The following is a 13,168-nucleotide window of genomic DNA, read 5'->3' as shown; positions in this document are numbered from 1 at the left end:
ATTACCATGTTTTCTGAATGTAAGCTATCAATTTTTTCTGTGGCATAAAGCACATTTGGATATACTGGGGTGGAAGATAAAACCTTAAAAAATTGAAGTTTTAATATCCTAGTAAATATATATGTGATAAATTTAAAAACTCACTGATTTAATCTTCTTTCTCCTCTATTTTAAATACATCTAAAAATCCAAGGTATCTTAAATTATTCAACAAATATTTGTTGAGCATCTCCCTATATACCAGGTATTGTTCTAGGCATTTAATGTAGAGAGTAAATAAAATAACCAAAAATATCTGCCTTCATGGAACTTACATTCTAGTAAAGGAAAGAAGACAATCAAAATAGCAAGTAAATCAACAAAGTAATATACTAGAAAGTGGTAAGTGCTAAGGTGGGGAGGGGTAAAACACAACAAAAGTGATATCAGAAAAGCCAACATGACTTCAAATTTTAAACTGGGTGCTTGGAATTGGCTTCACAAAGAAGTGACATTTACAAAAAGATTTAAAGTGGGTAGAGTCACAGCACAGAGCTGGGCAGGCTGACAATGCACAACCCTGGGAGGTGACCTACAAATGACTTCCAGTGAGAACTGCACATGCAGCCCTGAAGACAAGGGAATGGGCACGGAGATACTGCAGAAAAGTGTTCCAGGCAAAGGGACAACCAGTGCCACGCACGGTCCACAGACTGGTCTTTACCTAATGTGTTTCAAAAGCAGCAAAGGCTTTGATGAGGCTAAGTGGAGGGGAAGACCAGTAGATGAGAAAAGTCAGAAAATTAACAAAGGAGCCAAACTGCATAGGACCTTGTAGGCTGCTGTAGGTACTTTTTCCTCTGAGTATAGCAGGGAGCAACTGGAAGGCTTTAAAACATGTACGATATGGGGCACCTGGGTGGTTCAGTCGGTTAAGCGTCCAACTCTTGATTTTGGCTCAGGTCATGATCTCAAGGAGCCACACACCCGGCTCCACACTCAACAGAGAGTCTGCTTCTCTCCCTCTCCCTCCGCCCCTCCCCCCATTCATGCTCTTGCACTCTCTCTCTCCATAAAACAAATAAATCTTTAAAAAATAAATAGAGGGGCGCCTGGGTGGCACAGGGGTTAAGCGTCTGCCTTCGGCTCAGGGCGTGATCCCGGCATTATGGGATCGAGCCCCACATCAGGCTCTTCCGCTATGAGCCTGCTTCTTCCTCTCCCACTCCCCCTGCTTGTGTTCCCTCTCTCGCTGGCTGTCTCTATCTCTGTTGAATAAATAAATAAAATCTTTAAAAAAAAATAAAAATAAAAAAATAAAAAATAAATAGAAAATAAAACATATGATATAACTGGACTTGCATTATGAAATAATTACTCTGTTGGCTGTGTTGAGAAAAGACCATAAAAGGGGAGCAAGGATGGGAACAGGCACACCAGCTTAGAGACTGCTGCAGTAATCTAGGTAGATGATGGCGGCTTGGCCTAGGGTAGTAAGAATGGAGATAGTGAGAAGCAATCAGAATCTAGATATATTTTAAAAGTAGAGTCAAGAGGATTTCCTAACAGATTGGATGAGGACATGAAAGAAAGAGAGAAGTCAACTAAGCAACAAGAACAGAGCTGCCTCTAACTGAGATGGGGTAGTCTGCAGGTAGAGAAGGTGGCAGGCGGTGGCAAATACTGGGATTAAGTTCTGGACATGTTACCCAAGTGGAGATGTGTAGTAGCTGCTGGTTATAGGAGTGTGGAGTTTGGAGAAGAGTTCTGAGCTGGAAATATAAATTTGGGAGTCATAAGCATATAGATGGTAATTAAAGCAAATACAAGAAAATGACATTCCAAGGGCCTGAGCACAAATGGAGAAGATAGTGACATGAGCCCCATAGCACCCCAATATGAAGGTGTCAGAGAGAAGAGCAAAGATAAGCAAGGAGAATAAGAAGGAGAGGTCAGGGAAACTGGAAGAAAATCAAGGGATTGTGGTGTTCTGAAAGGCATGAAAAAACATCTCCGGGAGAAGGGAAAGACAAATGCTACTGAAATTCATGTAAGAACACTGAAAACTGACCACAGACTTTAGGAACATGGAGATCATTGATGACTTTAATGAAAGCAACAGTCATAACTTAGAATGGGGCACAAGTTAATGTGTTTAATAACAACTTTACTATATGCTGTTCCACAGAGTTGAATTAACATTGCTTTAGAAGGGAAGAGTTCACATATTTGTGCTGTATTCACTTAAGCAGTATACCAATACGGCAACAGAATAGATATATTCAGCATTCCACCAACCAGAAATCTTTACAAGCAGCACACAATGACCCTAAAACAGTGTAAAGTGCTGATATTAACTTCACAATCATCAAAGAAATCTGAATATAATTTAAATATTACAGTTTTCTTATTTTACTCTCATCCCTTGAGAGTTAATAACACATCAGAAATATAAAAGATGACTAGAAATAATAATACCAATTTGGCATATGACATAGGATTAAAAACATTCCCCTATTACGTGGTATGCCTCAACTAAATAGTTAATAATACATTGCTTAAACAAGGTAAATGCTCAAACCTTCAGATAATTATTGTTTCTTTAACACAAAAACTTTCTTTAAAACAAGTAGTCAGAAAAAAAGCTTTTGGGATTCTCAATATATTTTAAATGTTATTTTCTATCTTCATACGTAAGATAATTCTAAATAATATTAATTTATGTCAAATTATTAGAATACGCTTAGACCTTATTACAAGCCATTTATTTTTTTTAAGTATTAACTATTACAATTTTGTAACTCCAGCTTACAATGTTGTTTCTCCAGCTCCCTTATGTGGAGAAAAGATTAAACCTCATAAGACACAAAAGACACAAACATAAGTCTTTCATTGTCATTATTAAAACTACATCCATGTGTAATCAAAACAGACATCAGATTTGTCAAGGTCATTTGGATTTCTCTTCTGAACTTAAGAGGTGACAGAAAATGGAATTAAAAAAGAGGTCAATAAGTTGGGTAGATGGACAAGTCAAATATAATAAATACTTTAGAGGCTACTGACTGCTCGGTCTATACTTTTGGAAAAACATTCACTCGGATGCCTGATCCACACCCATCTTCTACTTTGTCATCAATTATGTCATATAAAATTGAAACAGAAGTTTTGTTTCTGATTTATTTCCCTAAGCCCTATTATTTGTCTAAAAAGCACATACTTTTTCAAAAAGAAAAATTAAGTTGAATTGATAGAATTGGGTCTTCATAAAACCATACCGATTACTACCCAGTACCTTGAGTCTTTTTGGCTTTTAAGTAATCAATCAATTGATTTTCAGTCTCTTAAGTCAAACGCTTGAAAGATAACCTGAAATACATATTTTGCAGATTGCTCTTTATTCTAGATGAGCATGCTGTTATGCCATAGCCCAGTCTTCAGCATGTCTTCCATCTCCCAGCATACAAGTAATTGTTTTGACTCCATTTTCCTCTTAGCTAGTCCAGAAAGAGCAAAACTTCTATATTTCATCAAATCTAAGATGCCCATGAAATGTAAAAATTTAATTTTATATACTACTTAAAAAAAAAACCTCTTGCAATTTAAATGATACAATGCCTTCTTCTTCCTTAGTTTATAGTTTTTGAAAAAGCTCTTGTTGACACAGACATATGTGCTTCACTAATACCAGATTTACTCCCTGCTGTTGTTTCCATGCCATTCTGCCCACATAACAATTTTTGTTTCAATGTCAAATCACAGTACAATCTTTTTGAAGACATTTTAGAAGGCAATGAAGTTCAACACATATAGTACCCACAATGTGCAGAACTCAACTGAAATGCATGCATCCTATCTCCCGTTGGGCGTAAAGCAATTGTAAGATGCCATCAATTGGAGAAGCAACCCTATTTCCAAAATACCAAAATATAAAATGATACACACCTTAAAATCACTGAAATACTGTAACATAAAATCTGTATATATTATCACCAAACCAATACTTGTTAATACTTGCACTGAAAAACTTTTTTGTGCTACTCAATGTAACATTTTTTTTGCTGCCTTTTGGGTTTTAGACCCTTGCTAGGCACTAGGAAATAACAATCTAATTCACAGCCTTTGCCCTTGAGTTTGTGAAAGGGAACAACAAAGAAACATTTGTAAAACAGAATAAAAAGAACCATAATGTAAGTATGACAAAGCGCTATGGGAACAGAGCAAGGTATAATTAATTCTGCTTTAAAACGTTGCATTACTATTTTGCGCCACAATTTTTGTGACTCTATTTTTAAGAATATAATGCCTCTTCATTATAATGTACTCTAACTCTAAGAAATTTCTTTTTTTTTTTTTTTTAAGATTTTATTTATTTATTTGACAGAGACAGAGACAGCCAGTGAGAGAGGGAACACAAGCAGGGGGAGTGGGAGAGGAAGAAGCAGGCTCATAGCAGAGGAGCCTGATGCAGGGCTCGATCCCAGAACGCCGGGATCACGCCCTGAGCAGAAGGCAGACGCTTAACCGCTGTACCACCCAGGCGCCCCAACTCTAAGAAATTTCTTGAATTTGAGGCAAGAAACAATTGTTGGAGAGGATGTGGAGAAAGGGGATCCCTCCTACACTGTTGGTGGGAATGCAAGATGGTACAGCCACTCTGGAAAACAGTGTGGAGGTCCCTTAAAAAGTTAAAAATTGAGCTACCCTATGATTCAGCCATTGCACTACTGGGTGTTTACCCCAAAGATACAGACGTAGTGAAGAGAAGGGCCATACGCACCCCAATGTTCATAGCAGCACTGTCCACAATAGCTAAATTGTGGAAGGAGCCGAGATGCCCTTCAACAGATGACTGGATTAAGAAGTTGTGGTCCATATATACAATGGAATATTACTCAGCTATCAGAAAGAACGAGTTCTCAACATTTGCTACAACATGGACGACACTGGAGGAGATAATGCTAAGTGAAATAAGTCAAGCAGAGAAAGACAACTATCATATGATTTCTCTCACCTATGGAACATAAGAACTAGGATGATCAGTAGGGGAAGAAAGGGATAAAGAAAGGGGGGGTAATCAGAAGGGGGAATGAAACATGAGAGACTATGGACTATGAGAAACAAACTGAGGACCTCAGAGGGGAGGGGGGTGGGGGAATGGGATAGACCGGTGATGGGTAGTAAGGAGGGCACGTATTGCATGGTGCACTGGGTGTTATACACAACTAATGAATCATCGAGCCTTACATCGGAAACTGGGGATGTACTGTATGGTGACTAACATAATATAATAAAAATAAAAAATAAAAAATAAATAAAATAAAATTAAAAAAAAAGAAATTTCTTGAATTTGGAATTTAGGTTTTGAGATTACTATTCTTGGATTTGCTATTATGACTATGGAAATAAACAATTCTTTGATTTTAAAAAATAAGTACAAAAACTTTTCATGAGAGAAAAGTTAAACTCATTTCAATTGTGAGCAACTTAAAGCTTAGCGTATTTAGGACAATGTGTTCTTTCAATTTTAAATAATAAAATTATTTAAGTGAGGGAGACAATAATCTTAATGTGATCATCACTAGGTAACTTATTTTTTAAAAAATTTTAATAATTAAAAATTCACTTTAGTCTTTTCAAAAGATAGTGTTGGAACAACTGGATATTCATATGTGAAAAAAACCACTTCATACCTCACAAAAATTAGTTCAAAATGGATCATATACTTCTCTAAATGTAATAAACTAAAACTATAAAATTTCTAGAAGGAAACATGGAAGAAAATCTTTGTGACCAGGCAAAGATTTCTTAGATATGACACCAAAATCCCAAGAAAGTGATAAATAAGAATTTTCATTAAATTCAGAGTTTCTTCTCTTCAAAAGCACTGTTAAAAGAAATCATAGATTGGGAATAAATATTTGCAAACACATGTCTGATAAAGGACTTGAATATAGACTACATAAAGAACTCTTCAAGAAGATACACAGAAACGCTAAACATAGGCATTAGAGAAATGCAAAACAAAACCACAATGAGATACTACTTCATACCCACTAGGATGGCTAAAATCAGAAAAGTTGATGAAACCAAATAATGACAAGGATATTGAGCAACTAGAACTTTCATACATTCCTGGTGGGAATGCAAAGTGGTACTGCCACTTTAAAAATTGGTTTGGAAGTTTCTTATAGAGTTAAAAATATACTTAACCATACAATCCTGCAATCCCATTCCTAGGTTTTTACCCAAGTTAAATAAAAATCTATGTTGACAGAAAAACCTGTATGCAAATGTTCATGGCAGCTTTATTCATAACCGTTAGAAACTGGAAACAACCCAAATGTATCTCTAGTAGGGAATGGATAAATAAACTGTGGTACACCCATACAATAAATACTACTTGGCAATAAAAAGGGACAAACTATTCATTCACAAAACAACATGGATGAATTTCAAATCCATCATGCCAAGTAAAAGAAACCAGATTCAAAAAAGCATATACTGAATGGTTCCATTTATATGACATTTTTATCATAGGGGACAGAGCATAGATCAGTGGTTGCCAGTGGGGAAGGGATGACCACAAAGGGGCACAGGGCAAGGGGTAATGGCAGTGATAGAACTGTTCTGTATCTTATCATGGTGGAAACATGACCATGTAACTTGTCAAATCTGCAAAACTTTATACTAAAAAAGATGAATTTTAATGTAAATTATACCTTAATTTAAAAAAATATAAAATTTACATCAAATTAGAAAAATGACTTAAAATTAAGAGGAAAACAAACTTTACCCAGCTCAAACCTAACACAAACAACAGTGCCCACTTTGGGTTACCCATATTTAAGGAAAGAATTTTAAGAAAATGTAATGTAATTTACCAGGAAACAATGAATGTCTAGATTTAGAGAGAAAGTATAAATAAAATAAATTGGTAAAACTATTCCTTCAAGTGTATCATAATCTGAATGGCAGATTTCCCTGTTAATAAAAACCTTGCCTTTTTTTAAATTATTTTCTTAATTTATTTTTTGTAAGTAATCTCTACACCCGATGTGGGGCTCAAACTCACAATCTCGACATTAAGAGTCACGTGCTTTACCATCTGAGCCAGGTAGGCGCCCCTAAAACCTTACCTTTTGACTAAAAACTAGGGAGACAGGCAAGCTGGTCAAATGGCTGAGTAGTTTAAATGGGAATGGCTAACTCCACGAAATAAGGAATGCAATGCAGGGTGCAACTAATGCCAAACAAGTAGTAACCAAACAGCAACAACACAAAAAAACTTTTGAATCCGAAAATACCTAATTTAGTTAAAGCAACTTCTCCTGCTATTTCTCAAAAGCAAAGCAGTTAATTAAATGGACACATGGCTCTTTCTAACATAAAATGTGCTAACATTCAGCATATTTTATGAAAAAAAGCACCAGTGAATATTTAGTTAGAAAAATTTAAGTCACTCCCAAGTGCTTATGTGACTTTTAAGCTTTAGTAACTGCTTCACTATCCACTGTAATTATCTTAAAGGACTAACTTTCCATGATTTTTATTATTGATTATGTTTTGAGGTAATTGTTGCTCAAAGCATTTAGACATTTTGTCAGCTTAAAAAAAAAATAAATGGATCATTCTTAAGAGATATCATTCAAGTTCACTTTCTACCCTAAAATGTTGTATTTATTTTGGCATAAAACATTCTTAAGGTAGGAACAGATTTAAAAAAAAAAAAAGGAACAACCAAAAAATTATATGCATGACATGGAATTTTACTAGAAAAGGTTAAAAGTTTGTAGATGACCTCTGAATGAGGAATTTAAAAATCTAGAGGAGCATTTCTACTTTGACACTATGTAACCATGTCTGCTTCACCCAGTATTCTGAGCCTTCTGTCTCAGTCTCTTCAACTGTAAAATGAGGCATTGGATTAGGCCTTTAACAGAGATTTTTAAAGGACAGCATCTGTGGTAAACTTAATACACAAACACTGATCTGACACAGTACTGTGCGAACCCTTGTAAGGTGCTTATCGTAGTTTCTTGAAAAAAAATCACTATTGCCTTTGTACTGAAGAATTTTTTTTAGGGGTGCCTGGGTGGTTCAGACCGTTAAGCATCTGCCTTCAGCTCAGGTCATGATCTCCAGGCCCTGGGATCCTCATGTCGGGCTTCCAGCTCAGCAGGGAGTCTGCTTCTGCCTTTCCCCCTGGTTCTCTCTCTCTCTCGCTCTCTCTCTCTCTCTCTCAAGTGAATAAACAAAATCTAAAAAAAAAAAAAATTTTTTTTTAAAGAAGAAAATGGAAAAGACTAGGCCTCAGTAATATGGATATTCTGACACTGAACTCAAACTCATAGTTTTCATGAAATTTTTTCAGATACACAAGCAACTTTAAAGATAAGGGGACTACGTTGATTGAAGAGTAGGCAGGCCCAAAGTAACAGTGGATTTCCTGATCAGTACACTGGCTGCCTTCACCCTCTCTGAAGTGTCCAGGTCTTCCTTACCTTCTTTACCCCATTTGTTGAAAATGACCTTAAGACCAAGAAAGAAGGAACAAATGAAAAATTCCCCCTTGTTTTTCCCTTTGCCTCTTTTCTACCATGTTAATGAAGTTGGGAGTTTACCCCTAGCCATCAATATTGGCGATCCTTTAGAACCTTGACATATATGCTCATGGCTAATCAATTCTCCTGTCATTACTTTTCAGCCCCTGAGTTTTGAAAGCAAGAAAAGTTACACCTTAAAAGTGGAAGGAGCCAATCCTCACCTAGAGATGCGTTTTCTGAGCCTAGGCCCGTTTCAAGACACAACAACAGTGCACATCACTGTGGAAGATGTGGATGAGCCCCCCATATTTGAGCCAGGTTTTTATTTCGTGGAGGTTCCTGAGGATGTGGCAATTGGAACAACCATACAGATCATTTCTGCCAAGGACCCAGACGTGACCAACAACTCAATCAGGTTTTTCCACAGATTTCACCTTTCTTATACCTTAGAATCTTCCCTTCCTTGGTATCTAATTTTCTAGCACTTTTTCCCTTTGCTTCTTCCATCTCTGAAGACTCTCCTCTTTCGTTCTTCTTGTTTAAATAACATGGCCTTTTCAAGTTATTTAGAAGTAAAGTATCATTATGTCTGCAACTCACTGTCAATTGGTTTAGCAAAAAACACACACACACACGCACGCACGCACACACACACCCCGACCTTAGTTTTCGATCACAGCCCTATCGACATTTTGGGATTGATTCTTTGTCGTGACAGGCTGTCCTGTGCATTGTACAATGTTTAACAGCATTTCTGGCCTCAACCCACTAAATGGCAGTAGCACCCACTGAATTATAACAACTTAAAATGTCCCACATACTGCCAAATGTCCCAGGAGGAGGAAGGGATGGGGGAATCAAAATCATCCCCAGTTAAGAACTACCAATTCAGATAAAGCATAGACTGACACATAGATACCAAAAAGTTAAAAACTGTCAAATCCTGGGGCGCCTGGATGGCTCAGTCAGTTAAGCATCTGACTCTTGGTCTCAGCTCAGGTCTTGATCTCAGGGTTGTGAGTTAAAGACCAGGTTGGGCTCCATGCTGGGCATGAAGTCTACTTAAAAAAAAAGAAAAATCTGTCAAATCTTAGTGATGAATACAAAAGTGATTAATGCACATTCTTTCAATTTTTATGAACCTTTTATTTTTCTACTATATATATTTCCATATACTACAAAAGAACAGAAACTACTCCTGCTGTCAATGGCTTCAGTGCCATGTAGAATGGCCAGACAGGACTTTCTATTTCAAGCCTAAATATCAGTCTCTCCAAAGTGTGTTTTGAACTTAAAGATTCCAATAAAGATGCTTCCCCATCAAGGCAGGGAAGAGAACTGCTCTTACAGCCATGACCATTTCCTCCCATCAACTTTGGAACCAAAGTGTAAACAGCTGGTAGACAGGTTGACACCTCAACCTTCCAGAGCAACTGCCAAGCCTCTGAAGCTTGTCACAAAAGATCAGGATTCCAAGGCTGTTTGATGCCATCTGTCACATTAATTGGTGAAAGCCACATGGCAAAATGGATCTGGGGCTTTAGTGCAGCTAACACATTTTAAATGCACCCCAATTTATTAAATGCCTTTTCTATCAACTGGTACTTCCCTCACATAGTGTTATTTTGTATTTAATGAAAATGTGCTTTTTCAGTTTAACAAGGATGTTTCTCTCCTGAGAATAATGATACCGGGGGAAATCTGTTTCATCTAACTAACTAGTAAACATTTCACATTTGCAGGCATTAAAATGGCTAAAATGATTATGTTTGAATTCTGATATTTGATTTTTAAAAGTCAACTAATCTTTCTGGTATGAATTATACCAACTTTAAAGAAGTGATATTTCAACTTAAGCTTTTTAAATGTATAATAGGAGGGAAGTTGGCAAAACCATAGTATCCCCAAAAGAACCATAACACAAATGAAACAGATTCTACAAATTCATATTTTCGGAGCTCAAGAAAAAATACATATACCTTCTGATCAATTAGTTAATCTGTTCATGTTGGAAAAGATACTGTGGGGACAATTTTATGGAGGGACAGAAATAAAACGGGTATAAGCTTGAAAAAATTAGAGCCCATTTCTTTCCTTTTTTTTAAGATTTTATTTATTTGAGAGACAGAGAGAGAGAGACAGTCAGTGAGAGAAGGAACACAAGCAGGGGAGTGGGGGAGAGAGAACGAGGCTCCCCACTGAGCAGAGAGCCTGATAAGGGGCTCCACCCCAGGACCCTGGGACCATGACCTGAGCAGAAGGCAGATGCTTAACAACTGAGCCACCCACGTGCCCCTAGAGCCCATTTCTAAAACAGTCAATCAGATATCCAGTGGATACTTCCACATCTTCTCTCCCAATTCTGAATCTGGACTTCCGCATGGTAAGCACTGGAAATATAGTTGTTAGAACTCACACTGCTACGTGACAAGCAAAAGAGACTGCAGTCAGAAAACACACACACGCACATGCCCCTAGAATGCATGTGCGGTATACAAAACTAAAGTCATCAATTATCTCACGACAGATGCAGAAATGAAAGCAAAACACCAACAAGCCTACATCCACTCCTGCCATGGAGCAAAATGAGATATATAAAATTAAGGAATCCTGTCTGGCTAACAGAAAAATGCTGCTTCAGATGACTGGCCTTTGAAAATCATCAGTTGGCCAGAATCAGGGAGGTACATAATGGAGAGCCTTTCTATTCCAATAGATCCCAGTCAGGAGGAATCCACAAGTGAATAGGCCAAAGGCAGAGAGCAAGGTCCCCTGGGCTTATCCCGGGGCAGAACTTTAGGTCCTGAGAGAGAAATTGGCAAGAACATGGTAACAGCCACAGGCCTGGAGATAACAAGATAAGCATTCAGACAGAGGGGGCAAAGAATTCCACTTATCAGAACTGGGGATAAGGGCACCTGGGTGGCTCAGTTGTTAAGCGACGTCCTCTGCCTTCAGCTCAGGGCATGATCCCAGAGTCCTGGGATTGAGCCCCGCATCGGGATCCTCCGCTAGGAGCCTGCTTCTTCCTCTCCCACTCCCCCTGCTTGTGTTCCCTCTCTCGCTGGCTGTCTCTCTCTGTCAAATAAATAAAATCTTTAAAAAAAAAAAAAAGAACTGGGGATAATTCTCCCTCTGCCTTTTGGTAGCAAAGGAGAATTCATATTGCCAAGGTAGAGGGTTCCTGACTCTTTGTACTGTCTGACAGGAATAGAGATTGTCCCTAGACTCAAGTATAACATCAGGAGTCCTGAATTCTCAGAGGGAGAAGCACATAAAAGGCAAATCCCTGGCTATCATTTAATAAACCCATTTGGAAATTACTGTCCTATGTTATCTTTCCCCAAATTGGTCATTTTATCCTTATTTTTCCTATAAAAGTTATTTTCTTTTAAAATAATTTGCAAATCAGATGCTGCTTGGCTATCTAATTCATCTTCTGCATTTTTATTAGAAATAAATGAGATTTATATTCCTAAAAAGAAAACACATATTAAATTGCCCCAAAATCAATATATCACCTGAAGTTAAAATGTTATGGATAAAAGGCCATTTAACTTTTTTAAAAGATTATTAGGACTTTCATAATCTCCTTTCTAGAAACTTTATGGCATGCTCAGACATATAAGCTGGTCGTGATTTACTAGTAAATCCCAAAACAAAATATCCAGATTTAGTTATATATACATGAAAAATACGATGTTGCGTATCTCCTAAACAATTTAGGATCCCCTAAATTTTTTTTTTTTTTTAAAGATTTTATTTATTTCTTCGACAGAGAGAGAGACAGCCAGCGAGAGAGGGAACACAAGCAGGGGGAGTGGGAGAGGAAGAAGCAGGCTCATAGAGGAAGAGCCTGACGTGGGGCTCGATCCCAGAACTCCGGGATCACGCTCTGAGCCGAAGGCAGACGCTTAACCGCTGTGCCACCCAGGCGCCTCAAAGGATCCCCTAAATTTTTAATAAATGCCCAACGCACTTTTGGCAAGCAGGAAACTAAACCATTTGGCAACTGAAACAGGCTTCTGCTGGTATGGAAACAGCCTGCTCTCCTGTGCCTTCCTAGAGTGTATGTGTGTGGATTTAGCAAGCCTGCCCATGATGCCCTACCTTCAAATAGCTCCCAAATTCAGAGCATCTCCTCAGGCAAGCAAGTGAGCAGGGAGCCCAACAAACACTAGCTATTGTTCACTGAAGGCAGTTTCGTATGTGCATATTATGCCTATTCTGCCCATAATAGGTGAGAATATTATGGTTAGAGAAAGGTAAACCACCTACATAATTCACTAGTGTGTCCCAATTTCCTCATTTTCCATCTGTATCTACACCTTTAATTTGTTCTCCTGCCTCCTGAAAATTGGCCCTGTGTCCCATTCAGAGTAGTGAATGCCACTACTGCCTCAATTCCTTAACTTCCGATTTGGGAAATCAGAAGGGGGTTCCACTTGCTGCAGAAGGCTTCTCTGAGGCCAGCCTGCAGAGTTTCCTCTAGCTGTGGCACCAGGCAGTACTGCCATGGGTTCTGTCGGTTAGTTATTTCTATCATCCCATCTCCCATACCATCTGCGACATTTGCTCTGGCATTGTAGGTCTAAGTGTAGAAAGCTGGTTCATTATAGAGGCTGGGGGCTGCCTCTCCCCTC

General features: G+C 38.0%; 1 protein-coding gene across 1 annotated transcript in view; it reads left to right on the top strand.

Annotated features, from left to right (window-relative positions):
* Nucleotides 1-13,168, top strand: part of CDH20 (cadherin 20) — a 49,895-nt gene that overhangs the window by 17,239 nt on the left and 19,488 nt on the right. The window contains exon 6 of the mRNA XM_045790208.2: nt 8,687-8,940. Within this exon, the coding sequence (XP_045646164.1) occupies nt 8,687-8,940 (254 nt within the window). The remainder of the gene's footprint in view (nt 1-8,686; nt 8,941-13,168) is intronic.

Source organism: Ursus americanus, chromosome 19 (genome assembly GCF_024610735.1).
Source record: "Ursus americanus isolate L20-20 chromosome 19, mUrsAme1.1.p, whole genome shotgun sequence".
NCBI classification, from domain to species: Eukaryota; Metazoa; Chordata; class Mammalia; order Carnivora; family Ursidae; genus Ursus; species Ursus americanus.
The sequence above is the reverse complement of the archived record's forward strand: the minus strand, read 5'-3'. Positions and strand labels throughout refer to the sequence as shown.